The sequence below is a fragment of the Aspergillus karnatakaensis genome (genome assembly GCF_047715665.1).
Source record: "Aspergillus karnatakaensis strain CBS 102800 unplaced genomic scaffold BJY04scaffold_52, whole genome shotgun sequence".
NCBI classification, from domain to species: domain Eukaryota; kingdom Fungi; phylum Ascomycota; class Eurotiomycetes; order Eurotiales; family Aspergillaceae; genus Aspergillus; species Aspergillus karnatakaensis.
The window spans coordinates 177,123-201,900 of NW_027395764.1; the positions used below are offsets into that span (position 1 = coordinate 177,123).

Below are 24,778 nucleotides of genomic sequence, written 5' to 3' on the forward strand. Positions count from 1 at the left end.
AGGAAACCGAAGTCATCTAGATCCTTAGTATTGTGGAGTCTCTGAGGTTCATCTTGAAAGGAACATCGGATCCTGGGAAACATGTTGAAATACTCCCCTAATGCCAAACCAGGATCTTTGATCCAAGAACATGCAGTGAGAGGCTCATCCCGTCACTACAATAACACTCAAACCCTCGCATTCTCTTTCCCTTCAAGTGCCTCATTAACCCTCTCCCAAGACCTCCAGCCCCTCTCCGCCGCATCCTCAACCTTATACGCCTCATCCCTCATCCTCCGATCAAAAATCTCCATACTAATCCACCCCTTGAACCCCTTCTCCACAACCCAAGCCCTCACAACATCCACAACAGGCGTATAACCCCCAAACTCACTCTCCAGCGGAAACGGCCTCGCATGCCTCGACCATGTAAACTCCGGCGCTTCCCCTTCAAGAAACCAAGGATGATTCTCCGAAAACGGCGGGTCAAACCTCTCTGCATCCGAGAGCTGAACGTAAAAGATCTTCTCAAGCGGAATCCCCTCAATAGATCGAGAAAGAGACGAAGCAAGCTTCTCCGGCCCGTCGGGGTAAACACCAGACGGAGCAAACGGACTCGCCCAGAGCTTCGTAATCTCATGGAACGTATCGAGACAAAGCCCGAAATTGTCCCTGTCTACTTTCTGCACGAGTGCAAGGGCTTCCTCCCACGTTGAACAATACACGCCCCAAGACAACGGCTCATATGCGATCGAGATAACTGGTGACAAAGATGCAGCGAGATCAGAGAGCTGCTGCATCTCTGAGACGATCACGCTTTCGTCGCCGGTGCTCTCGTTTGCGTTATACTGCGATGGGATCTGGAGGTAGCTTGCGCCTAGGATGCGCGCGAGATCGAGCCATTGGCTTGCGAGAGCGAGACGGTCGCCAATTGGGGAGGACGTTGAGCCTTCGAAGTTTTCGAAGGGCGCGAGGGAGATGATTGCCACACCGAGGTCATCGGCGAGTTGCCGAATCTGTTTCGCGCCTGTGATTATGCTGATGTTGTTTGAGATGCTGTAGCGGGAGAGGTCGGCGTAGATGATTTCGAAACCTTGGAAGCCTTTGGGGGCGGCGGCTTGGATCTTTTGGTCGAGGGTATGGGTGGGTGATTGGCCGAGGCAGGAGGTGCCGATAGCAATGGGGTTTGATAGTGTGGGCATGGTCGATAAGATTTGTCAACGACAATATTGAGGAGTTGAGGATGGTTTGATGGAGGAATAGATATGCCTCCAGTCCAGACTGGGGTCCCCGCGTCTCTAGTAGTATACTTAGCACCAACCACCAGCCACGGAAATCAGTTTCCATAGGTATTAGGTAGTCCCGGACATATACACATGATCTTCTCGTAAATCGATCCGAAGTCCCGTTTTAACCATATTTAATCCAATGTGCCACGCTTAAATGCTATACATCCGGAACTATCTGCGAAGCCCTCTACCTAGTATTAGTTGGTTACCCCTCACTGCCCCTCCTCCGGCTTCGCCAACCTAACCAACGCCTCCCCCTCCACCATCATCTTCAACCACTCATCCATAGCCTTCGCGCCCACCTGCTTATAGAACTCAATACTGGGCGTATTCCACGTAAGCACACTCCACTCCAGCCTCCGCCCCTTGACCTCCACAACCTTCGCCGCAAGCCACTTCAGCAGCTTAAACCCGTACCCGTTGCCCCTCGCCTCCGGCTGGACATACAGATCCTCGAGGTAGATTCCCGGCGCCGCGCGCCATGTGCTGTAGTTGTAGAAGTACAGCGCCATGCCGACGGGGATCGGGGTGGGGTTTTCGGGCGTTGGCGGTGGGGTTATGAGTGCTGTGTAGACGGAGCCGCGCTTGGGGGGTTCGGAGGGGAAGGAGAGTGTGGAGAGGAGCGAGGATTCGGTTGCTTCGACTTCGTGCAGGGCTTTCTCGTAGGAGGCGAGCTCGCGGATGAATTGGAGGATTAGGGGGACGTCTGGGGGGGGTGTTAGCTAGCTGGGCTTGAGGGTGCGGGGAGGTGCGGAGGGGAGGAGGGGAGGAGGGGAGGAGGGGAGGGAAGGGGAAGTACCCTCTGCGGTTGCGAGGCGGATTGTGGGTTGGGCGGACATGATTGCTGTATTATTTTGGAAGGAATATGGGATTGGGGGGAGACGTGTGGAATTGAGTCGCGAGGAGGAAGGTCGTGAGAATTTATGGTGAACCGTTGAGAAAAAAGTCCGCCCTGTGACATGCGGATGATCCACATTCCATTCCCCGGAGTATGGACCTACGTATGTGGTACATTGAAATAGCTTAGCTTACAGCTGTCCATCTATCTTGATATAGACTCGATCATTGTATAAATATAAGACAGTAGAAGAAGTATGTACCCTAAATCTATAGTGCCGCCATCGCTACAATACAACACCTATTTGGAGGTTATAGCTGCCATCCACTTTTGCTCGTCCGTCCTACACGAGTCAGTCAATGGGATAGTGAGTAAAAGAAAGTGCCGGATTGCTTACCGATCAAAGTGCAGAAGCATTCCCAACACCGGGATGAGTTGCTTCTGGTAATTCTTGTCCTTCTGCTCCAAGAACTGGAGGAGCACGTTCTTCAGATAGATGTAGTCAATACCGCCAGTAGGTGTGTCGCTTCTTTGCGTGGATGGACTGCGCGTCTTGGAGACAGGAGAAGTCACCCCTCCTCTTTGTGGACCAGAATCGATCGATGATCGTGATGATGGCGGAGCAGCGCCGAAGCGATTGTCTTCGGGGAGCAAACTTGACTTGCGCATCTTCTCCAATCGGGAATTGGTTTGCTCGACCGAACGACGTAGTTCGGCCTTCTCCTTCTCGAGGTCGCGGACCTGCTTCTCACTCTCATCAAGAGCTTCGCGCAAACGAGCCATAGCCTGCTGCACGTCATTGAGCTCTTGGGTTGCTGTCTCAGTTTGCGCCTCGAGTTGGTCTCGTCGCCGCTTCCAGTCCTTCTGTGAGTGCTCTAGTTCTTCTTTGTCTTCTTCTGCGCTGCGCAAGGACTTCTCCAACTCTCGAAGTTTGGTTTTGAGCTCCTCCAGTTCACGGGCCCGACGACGCCCTTGAGCACTGGCTTCGTCTTCGGCTCGGTCACGTTCTTCGATGGCGGTTTCCATTCGCTCCTTGAAATCGCGGGTCTTGGCCTCGGCACGACCCTCGATGTCGTTGAGGAGGCGTCTCATGGTTTCGCCCTCACGAGTCCGTTCACTCAGTAGGCGGTGGGCATCTGCGAGCTCCTCTTCCAAGCTCTCGCATCGTTCGCGAGCCTCTTTCATCTGCATGCCCAGCTCGGAAGCCTGGTCGCGCATGCTGTTCATGAGGCTTTGTGCGCTCGCATGTTGCGCAGTCTTCAGCTGCATCTCCTCGCGCAGTCCCTCAAGATCTTTCTTGAGTTGCTCGGTTTGCTGCTCATACTCCCGGAGTCGTGAACGCGCTGTCTTAAGCTCGTCCTGGACGTTCGTCAGATCCGACATGACCTTTTGCCGGCCCTCGATAGCTTCCTGCTTCCTGCTCTCTGAATAGCGTAGATCTGACTGGGCAACTGTCAGGCTCTCTTCCGCTTTCAGTCGGCTATCCAACTCTTGCTTGATCTTCTTGTTCAGAGTCTTTACTTCTGTTTCCCGATCTGAGATCGAGGTTTTGAGCGTCTTCAACTCCGCCTGCAGGTCATCGTGTTTTCCTTCAAGTGTCCTTAATTCGGACGTCTTACTCTTCAGCTCCTCTTTGGTTGTCTTGAGTTCTGCACTTTCGGCCCTCAGATTCTTAAGCTCGGGCTGGATCTTTTGGATTTTCTCTCGTAATTCGGTGATATCCTTAAACCGCGTTGTTGCCAGCTGCTGCGCGGCAGAAAGTTCTGTTTCAATTGTCGTAAATTTCACCTTCAAATTCTCGTATTCGCCCTTGAGGTCGTTATGGGCCTTCTCAGAGTCCGCCGATTTGGACTCGTTGTTTGCGCGAAGATCAGTGATTTCGCTCTCCAGCTTAGCAATCGTCCCTTCTAGGGCAGTCTTCTCGGCTGTTAACTCCTTAATCTTGTCCTTGGCCTCAACGTGGTCTTGACCGAGGCCAAGAAGGTCGTCGCGCAATGACTCAATCTCCTCCTTCAACGTCTCCTCGCCCTTCAATTTGGAATCTAGGCGGTCAATGGCTTGTTCCTTCTCTTTGAGTTGCTGCGCCAGGTCCTCAATCTTCTTCTCGAGCTCCTTTACGGTTGCGCTTAGATCCGTTGCCTGTGACGCTGGTTGATCAGCAGGCGGTGGGGTTTCTGTTGCAGGAGCTGCTGCTGTCTTGGTATCTTCCCCAGCTTTGCCACCCTTCTTCTTCTTGTTTTTCTTCTTCTTTCCAGCTCCGGCTGTCGCAGTACCACTGGCAGGCGGTTGCGCAGGCTCGGGCTCGGTAGTCGCTGTCTCTACGTTCTGCGACGGAGCGAGGGTTTGGCGAAGCTCTTCAAAGTCGGCATCCTGGCCATTCGTGACCTTCTCCTTTGCGTCCTGCCACTTCGCATTGCCTTCCAAACCTTCATCAAGGAAGTCAACAACCTTTTTCAGCTTGCCAAATTCCTCTGTTTTCTGCTCCACGTCATCCTTCAGGCTGGACATTGTCTCCTGCGTGTCCTTAAGCTGGGTTCGAAGCTTGTCCACAAGGCCTTGCAGCACTCCCAGGCGCTTCTCATTATCCTCCTTTTGATGTTGGACTTCTTCCAGCTTAGCTGTCAGCTCTGCTTGCTGGTCAGCATCTCCGGACTTGCCGGATTGTGTCTGAAGCTGTTCAATCTCCTCCGTCTTTTGTTTCAGGTCGGCCTTTAACTTTTCGGCTTCGGTGCTTGCTTGGGTCACGGCAGTTTCTGATGCTTCAAGCTTGGTTTTGAGCTCATCAATCTCGGTTTTCTTCGAGGTCCTCAGGCTTTCCATCTCTGACTCCTGCTTGTCCTTGAAATCACGTAGCTCCGTAAGCTCTCTCGTAGCGCTTTCCAGGTTGTGCACCATTCCTTCCGTAGACTCACGTGCGACCGCTAGGTCGCGCTTCAAGCTTTCCGTCTGAGCTTTCAGGCTTTCGACCTCCTCCTGTTTCTCCTTCAGCTCGGACTCCAGACGAGGAAGTTCATTGTCGAAAGAAAAGAACTCTTCCGTCTCCTCCTTTGACTCCTTCGGAGATTCATCCTTGGCAGGTGGCTGTTCTTCAGCATCCTTTTCTTTTCCTTCCTTGGCTACAGCCTCCTTCAGGTTCTTAATCTCATCCTGTGCAGCCTTCTCAGCATTCTGGGATTCCTCCAGCTTTTTCTTGAAATCGTCTTTCTCGGTGGTCACACGTTTAAGCTCCTCCACGACAAGATCTCCTTTGAGCGAGATCTGGTTCAGGTATTCAGTCAGCGCCTTCGGGTCGGCGACGGATGTCAGCGGCGTGTTTTCGCGCAGAGCAGCTTCGAACGGTTCAATCGATAAGACGCGAGAGTGAGCAGATCGGTATGCTGTAAGCAACTCTGAATAGAATCATCCCTCAGTCAATCTGTCAGTACCGGCGGCAGACGTGAAACTCACCCTGATATCGCGACTCCAACTTCTTCAGCCTCCGCAGCTTAGCTCTCACATCCGGGGCCAGCTCCGACGGTGGTTGGCTTGTCGGCCCTTCTGGGGGATTCTCCTTCTCATTCTCCGGTGTATTCGTGGTGCTCTCCACTTCCTCGGACTTCTCCACTGGAGTAGTTCCAGGTACTACTGATTCCGCCGGCTGAGGAGTAGCTGATCTGCTCGACTCGTCTCCCACAACAAACTCGGATTCAAACTCAGTCGGATCAGGTCCACGCACGGGGACTCCAGTGTTCTTTCGGGACTGAGACGGTTTGCGCCCCGGGGGTCGGCGAGCGGAATTGGATCGGGCGATAGACTCTTGGGATGACCGCTGTCGAGCCTGTTCTTCTGCGATTCGCGAATCGATTGCTTCACGGAGACGCTATCCGCAGTTCACACAGGTCAGCCTTATTCATTGGTGCGGAGAAGCGGTAGGCAATAAATGTCCGGCCGGAGGTTCGCGCAACTTACCTGAAACATGACTGCGGCGGGCCTGTGGGCCAAAGCCACAGCAGACTCTAATATAGAAAAACAGAAAAGAAAGAGGCGAAAGAAAAGAAAGTAAGTGAGAAGCAGATGAAGGAGAGGAAGCAACAGGAGCATGGGGCTCAGACGGCAAAGGAACGTGGCCAGGCGGAGAAAGCTGAGGCTGGCCGGGGCCTGGCAGAAAACGGGTCTGGGCAGCTCGCGCTATCGGGACAAAGAACGATGGGTCTATACATGCAACAGGCAGGGTGTACTTCTACTTGAGGACTGTAAAAACTCGTCTATTCATCATATAGAGTATCATAACAGGTCTTTTAATGGCTATGCTAGTGCTACCTGAAGCTTATACCTGTAAATAATGTTACCCTTCCCACCCCTCACACACGATGAATATATATATGTCTCACCTTGCCCCTAGATGCATTGTAAGCCCCCGTAAGAGTTAAAGAGGATGGCTCTTGTTAGACACCTAAGAAGAAAGGTCAAGAAGAGTGCTGTTTCTACTATATCCTTACGTCCCGTGAAAGAAAGTAGTTTCGATATAGACAGGTCCTGAAACAGGCGGATCATGTGAGTTTTGTTTAAGCGTGATTATGAAGAAGTTCCCGACCGCTGGTTACTCCTCCGTCCTCTCCATCGTCAACACCACCACCAGACCTAGTTACTTCTTCTCGCTGTCATCTGGGGCATCTAGCCAGTTTTAACTCGACCTCCTCCTCCTCTCTACGGCGATCCATCCGCACTAAGCGCCATTCCCTTGTACGCCCGTCCTAGCGCTGCTTTATTGACGAATGTGACCTCAACCCACTATTTGCAGACACGCGGATCGACAGCCACCCAACGGGCCTTATGCGTGCACGTTGCGGCTCGGTTTGACGATGGTGTTGCTGTGCGCTTCGCCGCCGAGGTTTCTGTACTTCGGACTGGTAACAGCCTCGGATCAGGACTGAGACTGTGGATTCTGAGGACTCCGTCACCTGGGCCTTTCGGCCTGTGGCCTTGGTTTTGCAGGCTTAGCGCGTCATTCTCCATCGACAGTCCAAGCTTCAGCATGGCCGACAGTGGAGCATCTGCTTCCACTTCCACGCCCGAACCCCCAGACCTAGACTCCCTTTATGCGTCTCCCTCTCTTGTCGACACCCCCTCAATTATTGCACCGTCTGTCTCTCTTTCGACCTCTTTTCCCGCCATTACCGCTGGCGTCTCTGGCTTTCCTCGCTTTTCTACCCATCTCCCCCCACCACCGCAGCTGTCCCTTACAACGCCTACAACCATGGTGGGGTGGATTGGCTGGGTGTTTTCCCTGGTGTTCCAGACTATTCCAAGTATTCTATACTGGACAATCACCTTCGTTACAATCACGCTGCCCACATGGCTCTTCACGCTCTTTTCCATGAGCTTGACCTTCACGATGAATTTCACGACGCTGTAGGAGTTGCCCTTGATCAGTTGTTGTTTCGAATGGTATAGTTCGCTAACAGTTGGAATAATTTCCTAGGCTCTTGATCGTACTGGCTCTCGTCTCGACAGTGAGCTGGTTCATTCGCTACCGTTTCCTGAACATGTACAGCCGTCTACCTCCGGAGCCACAACGCAAAGAACCCCAGCTTGACCTGTTTCCAGATGTGCAGGATGGTGATTCGAAACCGGGCTTGGCCAACTACCTCGATGAATTCTTGAGCGCGATTAAGGTGTTTGGTTATCTTGAGAGGCCCGTCTTCCACGAATTGACACGCACTATGCAAACGAAGAAGTTGATCGCTGGCGAGACTCTTCAGCTGGAGGACGAGAAAGGATTCTGCCTGGTTGTGGATGGATTGGTTCAGATATTTGTCAAGTCAATGCGGGATGGGAAGCACAGTTTCAACGGCGAGGTCATGGAGGAGTCTTCGGATGACGAATACCAAGGCGAGGACGGGAAACAAGGGTATCAGCTGCTCACGGAGGTGAAGAATGGCGCTTCCATGTCTTCCTTGTTTTCAATCCTGTCATTGTTCACGGAAGACGTCCGCTTGCGCAGCAGCGAGGGCTCTTATTCCAGCTTGTCCAGCGTCCAGCCAAGCCCTGCTCCAGCACCCGAGTCGTTTCCGGGTAGCCCTAGGGGGATCTCGCATGGCTCACCTACGCCTTTCATCAGGGATCACGAAGACGACAGCTCTACCGTCAATGCTGATGGTGGTTTCCTGCCATCGGTACCTCCCTTGCATTTAGGGGAGAGCCGTGCTCCTCAACTCCGACATACTGGCCACCCAGCGGTTACGAAGCGCCTACACGCCCATCGCCGGAAATCGGTCCATCCGGATATCGTAGCTCGGGCTACGGTAGATACGACTATTGCAATCATTCCGGCTAGCGCTTTTCGACGTCTGACGAGGCTGTACCCGAGAGCAACAGCCCATATCGTTCAAGTGATCCTTACGCGCCTGCAGAGAGTAACATTTGCCACGGCACACAACTATCTCGGTCTGACAAACGAAGTTTTGGGTATTGAAAAGCAGATGTCCAAGTTCACTACGCATGACCTGCCTAACGAGATTCGAGGAGCGGCTTTGGACCGGCTCAAAGACAAATTTCTGAAGGAAAAGGATCGCCTAGGCCCCGAAGAGGTAACCAGAGGAATTGCACTTCATAACCCGTATGCTGGCAGAAGACGTCGATCAAGCAGTTTTCTGCGAAAAGAGGCTGCTCTTCAGGCAAAGATGTCCATGACGAAACGTCCTGGGATGCTGTTGAACCAGGACAGGTCGCCGAGTGACCGCGAGATAGCCGGAGTTAGTCCAGGGGATCTTCTTTCGACCATCCAACTTTCCCGTTTTGGGCCTAGGCACGAACAGTTTGCGAATATTCCTCGACTGCACACTCCACTAACAGAAAAAGAGCGCTCACCTATGCGTCGATCGTCCCTTCAACGAAAGGACTCGGTTGATGAAGATGCTTTGTTCCGCGAGTCTATTCTGGACTGCATTATGAAGGGCATTGGTCTGACTGCAAGCTCACATGATGCGCTTCGCAAGGGTAGTCAGTCTGGTGAACTCTCCCCTAAATTGGTGTCTTACGATTCGCGACGCCAGAAGGCCGTGTTCAGTAATAATGCTTTTGGTTTCATAGACCCCTATGAAGGATCTGGGGATGGGGAATCTGAATCTGTGATGTCGATGTCAGTGACAAGCGCTGGGGGTACATCGCCCATCGTTAACTTGCGGGAGGAACTTCTTAACGACATTGAGGTTGTCTACTTCCCCAAAGGATCGGTTCTGGTCGAGCAAGGAGAGCGCCATCCTGGATTGTACTATGTGATTGATGGATTTCTAGATGTGGGAGTCCCAGTGAATGAAAAGGGGGATGATCTTGTGGGCACATCGCGGCCGGGCCATGTGCACAACGCTCAGGAAGAACTGTTCCCTACTCTCAAGCGCACCCAAACAGCTACATCGCGCGGGTCTGGTGTTACTGCGTCCGCCGGCGACTTCAAGCGCAAGAAGCAATCTCGCAAGTCGTTATACCTGATTAAACCCGGCGGAATGCAAGGGTATGTAGGTGCAATGGCATCATACCGTTCTTACACCGACGTTGTTGCAAAGACAGATGTCTACGTTGGATTTTTACCCCGTGCGTCTTTGGAGAGGCTGGCGGAGCGGTATCCTATTGCTCTGTTGACTCTAGGCAAGCGGCTCACAAGCCTTCTTCCGCGCTTGCTCCTTCACATCGACTTTGCTTTGGAATGGGTGCAGGTCAATGCCGGTCAAGTCATTTATCACCAAGGCGACGAGAGCGACGCGATCTATATTGTTCTCAACGGACGTCTGCGCTCTGTTCTTGAAGGCCCTGGAGGCAAAATGACTGTCGTTGGCGAACATGGACAAGGAGAAAGTGTTGGCGAGCTGGAGGTCATGACAGAATCGACACGACCCGCCACACTGCACGCTATCCGAGATACTGAGCTTGCCAAGTTTCCCCGATCTCTTTTCAATAGTCTTGCCCAGGAGCATACCGGGATCACTATTCAGGTTTCGAAGTTGATCGCTCAGCGAATGCGAGATCTGGTCGAGAACCCAATGAGCGAACAAGCGACGGAGCCTGGCAATACTGGCAGTGTAAAAACCGCAACCTCAACCCTTAACCTTCGCACTGTCGGCATTCTTCCGATCACCACCGGCGTTCCGGTAGTTGAATTTGGCAATCGACTTCTGAATGCCCTCCAACAAATCGGCGTTACTGACGGTGTGACCTCCTTGAATCAAGCGGCCATCTTGAACCACCTGGGCCGGCATGCTTTCAGCAGAATGGGGAAGCTCAAACTTTCTCAGTATCTTGCCGACTTGGAGGAGAAGTATGGGATGGTTCTCTATATCGCTGACACTAACGTGAACTCGCCGTGGACCCAAACGTGCATCAGCCAGGCCGACTGTATTCTTTTAGTGGGCCTCGCAGAGTCTTCGCCTAATGTCGGAGAGTACGAAAGATTCTTACTCGGAATGAAGACGACAGCCAGAAAGGAGCTCGTTTTGTTGCACGCGGACAGGTACTGTCCTCCCGGTATCACCCGCAAATGGCTCAAGAACCGCGTCTGGGTAAATGGAGGCCACCACCATATTCAAATGGGCTTCCGATTGACCGCTGAGCCGACACATCCCCAGACCAAGCGACTTGGCACTGTTCTCAAGCAACGAGTCCAGATTCTCCAGGCCGAGATCCAAAAATACACCTCGCGAAGGATTCGACAAACACCACTATACTCAGCTCAAACACCATTCAAGGGTGACTTTCATCGCTTGGCGCGGCGCCTGTGTGGTAGAGCAGTCGGTCTTGTGCTTGGAGGTGGCGGCGCGAGAGGTATCGCTCATGTCGGTGTGATCAAAGCTCTGGAGGAAGCCGGAATTCCTGTTGACATTGTCGGTGGAACTTCAATTGGTGCATTCATTGGTGCCCTATATGCCAGAGATGCAGATGTTGTTCCGATGTACGGACGCGCAAAGAAGTTTGCTGGCCGGATGGGCAGTATGTGGCGCTTTGCTCTTGATCTGACCTACCCGACCGTTTCGTACACCACTGGCCACGAATTCAACCGTGGAATCTTCAAGTCGTTCGGTGACAGCCAAATTGAAGACTTCTGGCTAGAATTTTACTGTAATACGACCAACATCAGCCGCTCTCGAGCCGAGTACCACTCTTCCGGCTATGTCTGGCGTTATGTCCGCGCATCGATGTCTCTTGCAGGTCTTCTTCCCCCCATTTGTGATGAGGGAAGTATGCTGCTTGATGGTGGATACATTGATAATCTGACGGTTGCACACATGAAGACCCTTGGCGCAGATGTTATCTTTGCAATTGACGTTGGTTCCATCGACGACAACACTCCTCAAAGCTATGGCGATTCTCTTTCCGGCTTCTGGTCTGTTGTCAATCGCTGGAATCCGTTCTCTGGGGTCCCGAATCCACCCACTCTGTCCGAGATCCAGGCGCGACTAGCTTATGTTTCGTCAATTGATAATCTCGAGCGGGCCAAAAGCACCCCCGGCTGTCTTTACATCCGCCCACCAATTGACCGCTACGGAACGCTCGAGTTTGGCAACTTCGACGAGATCTATCAAGTCGGATATGCCTACGGCAAAGAATATCTGCTCAAACTCAAGACCGAGGGGTCCTTACCCGTTCCGGAAGAAACTGAAGAGAAGAAGAAGCTTCAGCGGACGATGGCGCCAAGACGTGCAAGTATCTAGGTTCCATGCGCCGGTCTTGTATTCACGATGTTATGAGTATTGTGGCGTTTGAAATGCATAGAACAGCGAATCCTTGTTGGAAATGTATGCGTACTATGATTCCCCAAGATAGTTGCCATATTGATAATAATGAAAACCAATATATTCGGAATGTGACGCAGTCGGATTCCCTGAATGATGTGTTTATTGACGCTTGTGAGATCATACTACGTAGATCTTGTGGCTAAGATCGATCCACGACCTGGACCCGTGCCAAGCCTTTGCGAGCTTCGTGTTGGCAGCTCGGTGTGATGACGACACCTCCTTCTCATCTCCCATATTATCCCCCCTCTCGACGAGGCGCGGGACGAATCTCTCTCGATTTCTTATACTCAGCAGTCAGAGGCTCTCTCACTACCTTCTGAATCAATGGCTTCCTCCCCCGACGACGCCAAGAGCGGCTCCCACCAGAACTTTTATGCCGACTACGTCATCCAATATAGCTACGCCGATGCTGGTGAGAGTCCCGCTCTATGGAAATAACAAATAGAGTTGACCAGACCAGATCCTTCAAAGGCTACCCAGGAGCTAGAGCTCCTACTCCGAAAACTCTGGGAGGTGGGGTTGCAGGCTGAGGTGAGACCGGGTGAGGACTCCCAACTCCTTGTCTTTGTGCGAGCCTCGCGAGAGAAGAGCCTTCGGCGTGCGATTTACCAGTCGCGGTATGTCTATTTCCATTCTCATTTCTTTGCTGTCTGTTTGTGCGGTGTCTAATGCCTGTCTTTCAGTATCCGCGATTGGCTCCATGGCGTCCGCAGCTCCGAACCCGAAGACGAATCCTCCGCTGAACCACAGGCCGAATCCGAACGACTGCGCATTATAAACCATATGATAACCCTTCCACACGATGCAGGCGGTGCCGGTATAACTCCGAAGCATGGACATTGGAAGAATGTGCTTGCGGTCTTCCCGCTGCATGACGAGGAGAAGAATAAGGAGTATTTGACCGAGTGGAGCCAGAAGACGTTCCTTACGGAGGAGGATTTGGATCAGATTCGTGATAAATTTGGGGAGAGCGTATGTTTTGCTGTCTGGGGTGTGGGACAGGCTTAACCAAGCTAATGGTGCTGCAGGTTGGATTTTACTTTGCGTTCTTGCAGTCGTACTTCAGGTTCTTGCTTTTCCCCGCGGCTTTTGGATTCTCCTGTTGGCTCTTGCTTGGGGGCTACTCGATCATATACACTATCGTTAACTGCCTGTGGGGCGTTATCTTTATTGAGTACTGGAAACGGCAGGAGGAGGACCTGAGCTACCGATGGCAGACCAAGGGCGTGTCTTCTGTTCACTCTAAGCGCCGTGAGTTCAAGCCGGAGCGAGAAGTTGAGGACCATATTACGGGAGAGGTAAAGGGTGTGTTTCCTACGAGTACTCGGTTGCAACGACAGCTTCTTCAAGTGCCCTTTGCGCTCGTTTCGGTTCTGGCCCTCGGCGCCATCATTGCGACATGCTTCGCAATCGAAATCTTCATTTCTGAGATATACACTGGTCCGCTGAAGTCGTATTTGGTAAGTACACATTTGTCGCAACAGTCATGATGTTGCTAATTCTTCAGGTGTTCATTCCCACTATCTTGCTCTCAGCACTCATCCCAACCATGAGCGGCGTGCTTGTAGGAGTGGCGACAAGGCTAAATGATTTCGAGAACTACGAAACGCAGACTGCGTATGACCGGGCGCTGACACAGAAGATCTTTGTGATCAACTTTATCACTTCGTATCTGCCAATCTTCCTCACAGCTTTCGTCTACATCCCCTTTGCCCGTCACATCGTTCCTCATCTCGATATCTTCCATTTGACCGTTCGCCCCTTCGTCTCGAAAGAAAAGGCAACCACCGCTCAAGGCGACTTTAGCATTAACCCCGATCGCCTACGAAAACAAGTCATCTACTTCACTGTGACGGCTCAAGTGGTTGGCTTGGCGATGGAAACAATTCTGCCATTCGTGAAGCAAAAGGCCACCCGTCAGTATAAGGAATACAAGAAGAAGAAGACTGGCCGCGTAAATTCAGGTTTGGAAGGAGAGACACATGAGGCGCAGCCGAGCTCGTACGATGATCATCAGGATGAGGTGGAATTCCTCACCCGTGTCCGTAAAGAGGCTGACCTCGACGACTACGATGTCACCAACGACTTACGCGAGATGTGCATTCAGTTCGGATACTTGGCTCTCTTCTCGCCAGTTTGGCCGCTTGTTCCAGTCTCCTTCCTGATCAACAACTGGGTCGAGCTGCGATCTGATTTCTTTAAGATCATCATTGAGTGCAAGCGACCTGTTCCGGTCCGAGTGGATACTATCGGACCGTGGCTTGATACGCTAGGCTTCCTCTCATGGGTCGGCAGTATCACCAGCGCTGCGCTTGTCTATATGTTCAACACGAGCACCCATGGGCCCAACGGCGAGCCATCGGCCATTAAGGGCTGGGCACTCTTGTTGACCATCTTCTTCGCCGAGCACATCTACCTGATCGTGCGCTACGTCGTGCAAGCCACCATGGCGAAGTTCGAACCCCACAATGCCCGCCGTGCCAAGGGAGAGCAGTACCAGCTTCGCAAGCGGTACCTGGAGGCTACCCTAGGCGCACGCAGCAGCGACGAGGAGGAAGAAATCCCTGTGAAGGATGAGTCCATGGAGCTGAAGGACATTACTCGCAAGACCCTCGAAGATGATGCGCGCACTCTGACTAGCCATACCACAGACGCCGAGGAGCGATTCTGGATGCGCCAGAAGGGGTGGCGAGAGTCTGCCAAGGTGGGCTCCTCCATTATTTCGAGCCGGGCGAGCCCGGGTACGAAGAAGGAGCAATAGTGTACATACGAAGTTGGATACGGTAAACTGTATAAAGAGTGGTTTTTGTGATGCGGATTGGGTGTTGCTTTCTGCACAGCGATGGACTTGAGCGCAGCAAGTGATTGACATGTGGTTTTTGATTGTTGTTATTGTTACATATTTTTAATGCAGGTTTTCTTTGGGTTGTCGAGTTGTCCTGATTCAGTCTGAAGTGCTAACTAACTATCCAGTTCATCCACTGCTTTTTCGATAACTGATCGTTTCCAGCGCAGACCCAAGCTCAGCTGCATGAATCATAGATCAGAGATAAGATCCGATTTCTGATTATTGATCTCGCCTCATATGTGGGGCTGAAACTGTCATCCCCCACTCTGACATCAACCTCCTCAGGAGCCTAGAGGTACAAAGTAAGCTCCGGCTGCATTGCACACCCTCACCTTCCGTATAACAGCTTCAATCACAATGGCCACCGAGACACCCATCCACAAACCCAACACATCCGACGGCTGGCACGGCATCATATCCCCAAATCCTGATTCCAATGGCGACATTCCCTTCCCCCCGGCCCCCGGCCGGTACCACCTATACATCGGCCTCTTCTGCCCCTTCGCGCATAGAGCAAACTTCGTGCGTCACCTAAAAGGTCTTACTGAAATCATAGACCTCAGCGTCGTAATGCCCTATCCAAAGGGCGACGAGAACGGTTGGCCCGGCTGGCGGTTCCCATCCTCGAACGACGAGTACCCCGGCGCGACGGTCGATAAGCTCTTCGGCGAGGACTATCTCCATAAGGTCTATTTCAGGGCTGATGAGGGGTACAAGGGGCGCTATAGTGTGCCGCTGCTTTGGGACAGACAGACAAATTCAGCTGTTAACAACGTACTCAGCTTCTTCCTCTCCCTTTCACTTCCAGTGCAAAATATACGTTGGCCGATGATGTAGTATCTAACAGTATATACAGGAAAGCCTCGAGATCCTCCGCTTCCTCCCAAACGCATTCAACTCCCTCCTCCCACCCGATCTAGCAGCAATCGACATCTACCCGTTCCATCTCCGCTCAGCCATCGACGGCTTACACGCCTGGATTCTTCCTAACCTCTGCAGCGGCGTATACAAAGCCGGCTTCGCACCCGACCAAGAAAGCTACAACAAGAACGTGATTCCTGTCTTCGGCGCACTGAATAAACTCGAGAAGATCGTCCACGCCAATGGGGGGCCATTCATTCTCGGTGACCAGCTAACAGAGGTCGATATTACGATCTATGCAACTCTCATCCGGTTCGATACCGTCTACGTGCAGCATTTCAAGTGTAATCTGGGCACGATCAGGCATGATTATCCGGTCTTGAATAATTGGTTGAAGGGTGTTTATTGGAATGTGGAGGCTGCGAGGCGGAGTACGGATTTTAGGCATATTAAGGAGAATGTATGGTTTTCTTTTCCTTTTCTTATTGGCTTGTGGGGTTGAATGCTAATGGTTGGGTCTTGGTAGTATACGAAGAGTCACTACGATATCAATCCCAAGGCGATTACACCGTTGGGACCGTTCCCGGATATCGAAGAGGGGTTTGAGAAGGATTGGGGGAAGTTGAGGGTTGGTGAAGTGAGGCACCCTGATGTGTTGGAGTTTGAGAAGAGCTTGGGAGGTGGGGATGTGTAGGCCATTGGTCAAGGTCTACATGGACTCTGGAGCTACCTGGTGAGGTCGATACATTCAGCCACGGATAGGTCTTCTTATTGTGACCATATACGGAAAAGGATCCATATATGGAGACGAAGAATGGTCCAGAAGTATAAAGCACGAAGGCTAGGGCTCCACAGTAACCACAAGTCAGACACAAACAGTTCCGCATAAGCTTCTTGCTAAAGATCAAAAGATCAGATATGGTTTTACTAACGTCTAGACCCTTTTAGCCGTCATTTTTCCGAGCGTATGGAGTACTTCGCGAGGCGATGAATTCAGTGGTGTTGTAGTCAGCGTGCAGAAATATATATCTCAGACCCACGCAGATTGGAGATCAACCAGCGCTTACGCGGGGTGGAGAGTGGGATTATTTATCGGTATCAATCGCATATTCCGGAAAGACATAAGCCATACCAGTAGTAGTACTACGTTCTGCACAGCTCCGCCTTGAGATTGGCTGCGCCTGTAGCTGCACATGCTGGGAGGTCGCGACACGCCAAGACCAAGGATTAATCAGCATTTGCTTCGGATGACATTTCCTGCCGCATTCGGCTAGCTTAGGCGGCGGCCATCTGCCACGGTGACAGACTGGTTGTTAAACTTGGAGAGAGCAGAAGATGTCATGCCATGTAGACTTTGTATAGTTACTTGTTCTGGTCTCAGCCTGCTCAGGCATAGCTTTGTCACTGATTGCCGAGAGTGAATAAGGCTGTGGCTGGCTGGACGGAAAGGAAGGCCTGCCTGATCCGGAGGTCGCACCCTTGCACGTCACAGCGCACAGACCATGTGACTTTCCGCCTTTTCTTTTAAAACCTCAGCCTGCGGGAACTTCTGCTTACTGATCTTCTCCCTTCAACAGCATCACTAATCAGCTCCAGCGCCATCACATAAGAACACAGTCATCATCTGCACCAGCAAGCAGCAGCAGCAACAACAGCAGCAGAGCAGCAAAGCAGCGCAGCGCAGCACAGCTTGAACTCCGATCTCCATCCCGGCTCCCCCAATCCCCCCGCTTACCTCATCTTCGCGTCGCTTTGCGTACCTCACTCTCTGTTCATTCCACTGCCCTTCCCCCTCTCGTGAGCTCGTGCTCGTCTATTTTGCCTGGGCTGATTGTCCTCTCCATTGTCCGACCTTAATTGACCCTTCGTGTATCCTTCCGGGCGCGTTGTTTTGCCCTCTCGAGCTTGTACTCTCCATGCAACCATCATTAGCTCCTGCGCCGCATCCAAGCATGCAAACACCTGCTCAGGTAAGCAACTCTTATGCTTGTCGCGCGGTTTGTCATCAGATCGCCCTCTACCTTCTCTCCCTCATGAGCACTCGAGCTTCCTCGCCGAGCGCCGGCATCATAGCATAGGCGCCGCTCGTCGGCGTTCTGGCCGCCACGCGCGCGAATGACCTCACACGCGCGACCGCCGAATGCCCGCCGGTCGCGCTGGGCTGACACTCGAATATATCTAAACAAAACAGAAAGCTGACTGATATCTACTCCAGGATCATGCTGACCAAGGTAAGCCATTTATTTCCGCTGCGCGGCGGAATATGGGGTGATCCGACTTGCCCGGTTATAGCGGCTGCGATACGCCGTTTGCGACCAAATCTAGATCAACATCAGCTCGGGGGTGGTCCAAGCTAACATGTTTCTTCGTGCAGTGCTTCATGACTCGCTACTAGCAGCGTCTGCCCACCAGCACTTGGCCCAGCATCCGCAACAACCGCGCCCACAGCAATCCACGGCCCCTCCGCACCATCTACAACCCAATGCGACAAGCCCACGAGACCAGAACAACATCGACCCTGCCATATCAGGAGCAGCAATGCTACCCCCTCCACCTCAACCAAAAGCGCAACCGGGGCCGGTTGACCCCGAGTCCCCAAAGACCTATGGGAAGCGACCGCTTTCTACGTCCAAGCGCGCGGCTCAAAACCGGGCTGCTCAAGTATGTAGACTCGTCTGTCATGTTGATGTTTCACTAACAGATATAGCGCGCATTCCGTCAACGAAAAGAGAGCTACATTCGCAAACTGGAGGAGCAGGTGAAGGAGTATGAGGTGATGTCGCAAGGGTACAAGGATCTACAGGCCGAGAACTACCAACTGCGCGAGTACATCATCAACCTGCAGTCTCGACTCCTCGACTCGCAAGGCGAATTTCCCGAGCTACCAGGGAATATTGATTTGAGTCAACCCCGTCCCGAACCCTCCGTGCCGCAGCCGCCGCGCGCCCCTGCACCTCCAGGTCCTCAACAGGGATCACCTCAATCTGAAGTGTCGATCGCCAACGACGACATGAACTCGTTGAATCGTATCGCAGAAGCTGGGCTGGGCATGCGCAAGCATCCCAATGCGGACGCTTTCCTGAACAACAACTTTCAGCCCCGCCGCGGTGGCGACGAGGGCACAGACCCGTCAGAGACACCGAAGCAAGAGGCTCCCACACATGGTCTACCGATGGTGTCATGAGAATTGCTTGGCCATTACGCGTGTGCTCCTTTAACTGTTTTATATGAGTCTGTGCGGCTCTCTGTCATTTCACATTTCCAGCGTCCGCCGTTTCTTATCTTCTATCTTTTTTATAGTCAGGTGTATGGCGCAGAATCAGGCTGGTCCCAGTCTAGGGTGGTGTTCTGCGTTTGTTTGATTCCCTCGAAACAGCTTCTTCTGTGGTCCGGGTTGTTCAATGAAAATTATTATTTCGGCGCCATATCTCAATATAGATTTTGAAATCAGCTTTCGTGAATCTTATCTCATCCGGGATTGTAGATGGTTGGGTTATAGTGTCAAGAGAATGGAGGTGTTTTGTACAGAATCCAGTCAGGTGACATGATCATTCGGTGTCGTACACCTTCAAGCAATGCAACTGTATATCGCTCACTGAAAGGTGCACCCACAGACTTTACTATTTGACTCTCTTTGTTGAGCTCTTCCCTCATTTGCCAGCAAAATCCTAGATCACTCCTGCATTCATGCCTTAGGCACCAACCCCTCCAACCAAAGCCTGCAAATGAGAACCAACGAAACTCTGAGCTGCAGGTGAGGCACACCATGCCCGAGAAGCTAGCCTCGCTCCAAGTCATCTCCCACTTCTTCCACCATGCGTTGCAATACCCATCGTTAAGAACGTATCTGCAGCGCGCTGGGATTATGGCTGCACAGAGGGCCATCCCGTCGGGTGTCCCTGGCGTTCCCGACTACTTCGCCCGGAGCTACCAGGTGGAGATGTTCGAGGCCAGTTTGAAGGAGAATATCGTCGTTGCGGTGCGTACAGTTACCGTACGAGAAGATAGCTTCTGATGAGCGTCTAGATGGGAACAGGCAGTGGCAAGACACACATGTATGTTGTTGCCGCTCTAAGTCGGTCATTTGATGTGGCGTCTAATGAAATACCCCACCAGCGCTCTACTTCGGATCATGCACGAATTGGAGAGGTCTGATGGGAAAAAGGTGAGAGAATATCTCTATTGTCTCTAGTATGAGGTCCCTGCCCGGCGAGTTGCTAACTATGCCAGCTGATATGGTTTTTGGCGCCCACTGTCGCGTTGTGCCTGCAGCAGCAGAAGCTCATCGCGAAGCATATCCCCGTTGCAAAATCCCGCACCCTTACGGGCTTGGACAAGGTTGAATTATGGACCGAGCAGGCCGTCTGGGACGAGGTCTTGAATGAGATCCAAGTGGTCGTTTCAACACCCGCGGTCCTGCTGGATGCTATGACCCACGGCTTTGTTAGGATTTCGCGGCTGGGGCTTATTATCTTCGATGAAGGTATGGCAGTCATCTCGGAGTGCGGATTTTACTAAAGGTTGTAGCACACCATACGGTCCGGAATCATCCTGCCAACAGGATCATGCAGTTGTTTTACCATCCTGCCGCTAAGAAATGTGGCCACGATGCTGTGCCGCGGATATTGGGACTGACAGCTAGTGCTGCATCAAATACTCGGGCCTTGGAGTATGTGTATTGCTCTTGGAAAGATGCTTTCTGACACCGATTAGGACTGTTGAGGCAAATCTCGGTTCTGTCTGCACAACGCCCCAAACCCACCGTCATGAATTGCTGGAGTACACACACAAGCCTGAGCTGGAGCGAGTACTTTACACTCCACAGTTGATAGAGGGGGGCTCGCGCTGGGGTGGCACGCACAAAGCGCTTCTTGAAGCCTGGGAGATGCTCGATCCCGAAGATGACCCCTATGTAAAGAAACTGAAGAGCAGGTCCTCGAACTCCGAGGCGCTACAGGCTGTACTCGCTTCCGGCAAGACGTACTGCAGCACGCAACTGAAGAGCTTTGTTAGCAGAGTTGTCCATATCTTGGACGAGCTAGGAGTCTGGGCCGCCGACTACTTTATCTGGGCTTCGGTGGAGCAACTCCGCTCTCGGGTGCACAATAAGTCGTTCATGCTCGACCTGGATAATGATGAGAAGAAGTACCTACTAGACTTGCTGTCAAGACTACCTGTCCCCAACACCGACGCCCACTCAACCGACCCGGCAGACTTCCCAGTCTCGCCAAAGTTCCAAGCTCTGATGAACTATTTGTGCAAATCAGAGCAGCAAGACTTCTCAGGGCTGGTATTCGTGCAACAGCGGACGACTGTTGCGGTAATGGCTCATCTCCTCACCGTTCACCCTTTAACAAGAGATTGTTTCCGCATCGGCAGCTTTGTGGGAATGTCCAACTCCTCCAAGAGCAAGGAAATGCTGGGTGATCTACTCACGTCGAGAATGCAACGCAATACGCTCGATGAGTTCCGCGACGGCCGAAAGAATCTCATCGTCGCCACCGACGTGCTGGAAGAGGGCATCGACGTGAGCGCCTGCAGCTTGGTCGTCTCATATAACAAGCCTGCGAACCTGAAATCATTTGTGCAGCGACGAGGACGGGCCCGACGGCGGGACTCGAAGTATGCAATGGTGCTGTCTACCGAGGACAATGACTCTCATTTGGAAAAGTGGCGTGCGCTGGAGCAGGTCATGGAAGAGGCATATCGGCAGGAGCAGAGACGTCTAGAAGGGCTTAGAGTCCTTGAAGATATCTCTGAAGATGTGAATGCTAGATTCTGTATCGAGTCTACAGGGTAGGTCACTCCCACTGTGCTCGGGGAAATGAACTAACTCTATCACCAGTGCTCTCCTGACTGCCGCCAATGCTATGCAACATCTATTCCATTTCTGCTCTCACCTCCCGCGCGGGGCCCATGTCGATCCCAAACCGGAATTCTCGTTCGACACGCGCGACGGCGGGCTTCTGCGTGGTAAAGTCACCCTTCCAAGCAGCGTGACTCCCTCGGCCAGATGCGCGGAGGGTACCTCATGGTGGAAGACCGAACGCGCTGCACGCAAAGACGCCGCTTTCCAAGCGTACAAGGCGCTGTATGAGCATGGGCTCGTCAATGATAACCTTCTCCCCCTGTCGCAGAGCAAGGAGTTTACTCTGCAAAACTTTACAATTGCGGCTATGCAGATCGTGCAAGGACAGTATGACCCGTGGGTTGACTGGGCGCACTTGTGGTCGTCACCCGTGCTGCATGAGAGCCGTATACTTGTTCGCTGCGGGGGTCACAAAGCATATATGAAGATGGTTACGCCGGCTGAGCTGCCGCAGCTGGAGCCCATGACGCTGTTCTGGGATAAAGGTGTCCAGTTTAGTCTGGAGTTCGAGACGTCAAAGCCCGTATCTCTGATAGTGGAGAATGTGCGCAATATGCGTGCAGTCACTGGACTCTACCTCCAAGCCACTACCACGAAACAGCTGGATAAAGAGAACGACTTTATTGCCCTATTTGGACCCGATGTACCGCACACTGACTTAGGGCCTTGGCTAGATAAATACCGAGGAAGCGAGCCTGCAGCCACGGTTTATGAGAGGAACCCAGATGGTGAATTTGTGGGCGTGGTCCGAAACCGTGAGCGATACGGGGAGCTGCTCTTATTCAACAAATGGATCAACAACAGCGACGGCCTCCATATCGAATGCAGCCCATATCCCAAGCGACGAAACCTTCTCAAACAACCATACCTCCCCGAACGCCGAAATCCCCCATCCTCCCCTCCTGGACAAACCATCCCCACTAAACGGTCTCTAGACCAGGAGCCCGCCGAAGCCCCATCGAAGAAACAAATCATCCCTGCTGCGTACTGCACCATTGACCGGCTCCCCGCCGCAGAATCGCTCTTCGGCCGCTTCATCGCCATCATCTCTTCCAGACTCGAAAGCACCCTTATTGTTCATAGACTCGCCACCACACTCCTACACGATATCCACTTTGCAAACCCGAGCCACATCGAAACAGCCATCACCACCCCTCGCGCCCAAGCAGCATCAGACTACCAGCGGTACGAATTCTTCGGCGACTGCGTTCTCAAGTTCACAGTCGCTACCTCCCTATTCTACAAGAATCCAACGTGGCACGAAGGATACCTCACGCAGGCGCTGGCCGCCATCGTACAGAACTCAACTCTTGCTCGCGCCACCCTCACCGCAGGTCTGGACAACTTCATCATCGATAAGCGGTTTCGCGCGCGAAAATGGGAGGCGCCGCGGATATCGACTAGACTGGCTTTAGACCCTGCGACCTCGGAAAACGGAGAGAAAGATAATCGCCGTTACTTTCCGTCCAAGACTCTTGCCGATATCATTGAGTCCCTTATTGGCGCTGCGTATATTGATGGCGGGCACGATAAAGCTCGGACTATGATCCGTCGTCTTCTTCCTTATTTTGAACTTACACTTCCCAGCCCCACACAGCCGAGTTCCACGCCGCATTTGATAAACTATGAGGCCCTTGAGAGGAGATTGGGGTATAGCTTTAAAAACAAGAGTCTGCTCCTCGAAGCATTTACCTACCCTTCCTGCCATGACACGGAAGTCCAGTCATACCAAAGACTCGAGTTCCTAGGCGATGCCGTCCTCGATATGATTGTTGTCGAGGAGATCCTCGCACACCCAGCACAGCTCAAGCCCGGCGAAATGACCAAGATAAAACAAGCTGTCGTCAACGCGAACTTGCTGGCGTTCTTCTCTCTCGAGGCTGAGGTCGAGGGGCCCAACACCAATATCAATAACAACCCCAGCGTCCAAACCAACAACGACGAAGAACAAGAAACCCAAAACCTCACCCCCCACCACCTCTACACACACATCCGCCACTCCCCCGCCACACCGATCCTCCAATCCCTCTCCTCAAAGACCCTCCCTTTACACGCCCACCTCCGACACCAAATCCTCGACTCCCTCACCTCTCCCGCCGAACGGACATACCCCTGGCTCGCACTATCGACCCTGTCGGCACCCAAATTCCTCTCCGATCTCATCGAGAGCACGCTCGGTGCGATCTTTGTAGATTCCGCCGGTGATCTGGCGCCTTGTCGGGCATTTGTCGAGAGTTTGGGTCTCTTAAGTTATCTGAGACGGGCTTTGAGAGATGAAGTGGATGTGGTCCATCCCGTGCAGAGGGTGCAGGAGGTTTTGGCGAGGATGGCTTCTTCGGCGGCTGCGGCTGCGGCTATGGCTAAGGGTGCGGCAGTGAAGGAGAGAGAGCTGAAGGAGAGAGAAGGAAGGCTTGACGATTGGGGGGGTGGTATAGAGCAAGCTGAACCCGAACCTGAAACACAGCACCAGCACCAGGAACAAGCAGAGGAACACGCACAGGTCGAGGCAGCGCCAGCGCCAGCGCCCTGGAAATTCGAAATCCGGACTGAGCGGGTCACTCCCAAGCGGACTCGCGGTCGACGCGGTATAACGCAGACGGGAATTCAACCCGAGACGCAGGTTCCGGTTTCCCATAAGGAAGAGTTGGTTATGGTTGATGTCGATAACGTCAACGATAATCCCTCCGACAACACGGCGCTCATGAACCCTCAAGCTCAATCTCAAGAGACAGAAGAAACCAGAGAAGGAGAAGAAGAAGGAGATGACGAAAACGGCGAAGCAACATACACAACCACCATCCCGTTATCCCTCGTGCCGCTTCCACAGTCCTCCGTGCTCAGACTCCACGATGTGGTCATCACCGGCGCACGCAGTAGAGATGGAGCCGAGGTCAAGGCTGCCGTGAAGGCACTCGAGGTTCTTGAGGAGTGGCGAATCAGGCAGAACGGTATAAATGCTGAGGGTGATGCTACTGCTAGTACTGCAGGGTCTATTTCTTCTGTGACTAAACCTGTTCCCGAGGAGATATTGCAGACTGCTGGGGATGGGGATGTGCATATGATAGACCAGGACCAGGACCAGGATTCGGAGTTGGAAGAGGAGGAGAGGGGGTATACCCGGGCTGAGGCTTAGGCTTAGGCTCAGGCTCATGGCACTAGATGAGGGGGATTGACAGTGTCCAGGCATATTCATCTGGCGAGGTTCTAATGTACATAGACTTCTGGTTAAATTGGGTTGTATTGCATCGGATTGGCCTGGGTGTTGCTTACACTGCTTGGTGGACTATCTATGTAATGTTATATCGTGCATGCACAGGCGAGCTTTGA

General features: G+C 52.6%; 7 protein-coding genes across 7 annotated transcripts; 5 read left to right on the top strand and 2 right to left on the bottom strand.

The window, feature by feature from the left end:
- Positions 1 to 81: 81 nt before the first annotated feature.
- Positions 82 to 1,427, bottom strand: BJY04DRAFT_123323 (sugar phosphate isomerase/epimerase family protein). The gene has a single exon (XM_073708373.1). The coding sequence runs from the start codon at positions 1,179 to 1,181 to the stop codon at positions 168 to 170; it is 1,014 nt and encodes a 337-aa protein (XP_073567622.1). The 5' UTR covers positions 1,182 to 1,427; the 3' UTR covers positions 82 to 167.
- On the bottom strand, positions 1,331 to 2,194 carry BJY04DRAFT_123326 (GNAT family N-acetyltransferase). Its single transcript, XM_073708374.1, has 2 exons — positions 2,068 to 2,194; positions 1,331 to 1,974 (listed from the first exon to the last, which is right to left on the bottom strand). The coding sequence occupies exons 1-2, from the start codon at positions 2,105 to 2,107 to the stop codon at positions 1,481 to 1,483; spliced, it is 534 nt and encodes a 177-aa protein (XP_073567623.1). The 5' UTR covers positions 2,108 to 2,194; the 3' UTR covers positions 1,331 to 1,480.
- Positions 2,195 to 7,015: 4,821 nt separating this feature from the next.
- Positions 7,016 to 11,954, top strand: nte1 (lysophospholipase). Its single transcript, XM_073712476.1, has 2 exons — positions 7,016 to 7,497; positions 7,568 to 11,954. The coding sequence occupies exons 1-2, from the start codon at positions 7,121 to 7,123 to the stop codon at positions 11,787 to 11,789; spliced, it is 4,599 nt and encodes a 1,532-aa protein (XP_073567624.1). The 5' UTR covers positions 7,016 to 7,120; the 3' UTR covers positions 11,790 to 11,954.
- Positions 11,955 to 12,074: 120 nt separating this feature from the next.
- Positions 12,075 to 14,816, top strand: BJY04DRAFT_197265 (anoctamin family protein). The gene is made up of 5 exons (XM_073712477.1): positions 12,075 to 12,285; positions 12,334 to 12,490; positions 12,557 to 12,845; positions 12,902 to 13,333; positions 13,381 to 14,816. Exons 1-5 carry the CDS (start codon positions 12,198 to 12,200, stop codon positions 14,632 to 14,634), a joined length of 2,220 nt encoding a protein of 739 aa, XP_073567625.1. The 5' UTR covers positions 12,075 to 12,197; the 3' UTR covers positions 14,635 to 14,816.
- Positions 14,813 to 16,654, top strand: BJY04DRAFT_123340 (putative cell wall organization protein/glutathione transferase (Gto3)). The gene is made up of 3 exons (XM_073708375.1): positions 14,813 to 15,495; positions 15,578 to 16,042; positions 16,109 to 16,654. Exons 1-3 carry the CDS (start codon positions 15,079 to 15,081, stop codon positions 16,274 to 16,276), a joined length of 1,050 nt encoding a protein of 349 aa, XP_073567626.1. The 5' UTR covers positions 14,813 to 15,078; the 3' UTR covers positions 16,277 to 16,654.
- Positions 16,655 to 16,933: 279 nt separating this feature from the next.
- BJY04DRAFT_123367 (uncharacterized protein) lies at positions 16,934 to 18,925 on the top strand. The gene is made up of 4 exons (XM_073708376.1): positions 16,934 to 17,552; positions 17,798 to 17,813; positions 17,957 to 18,243; positions 18,290 to 18,925. Exons 1-4 carry the CDS (start codon positions 17,499 to 17,501, stop codon positions 18,764 to 18,766), a joined length of 834 nt encoding a protein of 277 aa, XP_073567627.1. The 5' UTR covers positions 16,934 to 17,498; the 3' UTR covers positions 18,767 to 18,925.
- A 423-nt stretch (positions 18,926 to 19,348) lies between these two features.
- Positions 19,349 to 24,584, top strand: BJY04DRAFT_221780 (putative RNA helicase/RNAse III; the record flags this gene model as incomplete). The annotated part of the gene is made up of 7 exons (XM_073717223.1): positions 19,349 to 19,561; positions 19,609 to 19,637; positions 19,699 to 19,747; positions 19,813 to 20,065; positions 20,110 to 20,251; positions 20,296 to 21,378; positions 21,428 to 24,584. The coding sequence occupies 7 exons, from the start codon at positions 19,349 to 19,351 to the stop codon at positions 24,582 to 24,584; spliced, it is 4,926 nt and encodes a 1,641-aa protein (XP_073567628.1).
- Positions 24,585 to 24,778: the final 194 nt, after the last annotated feature.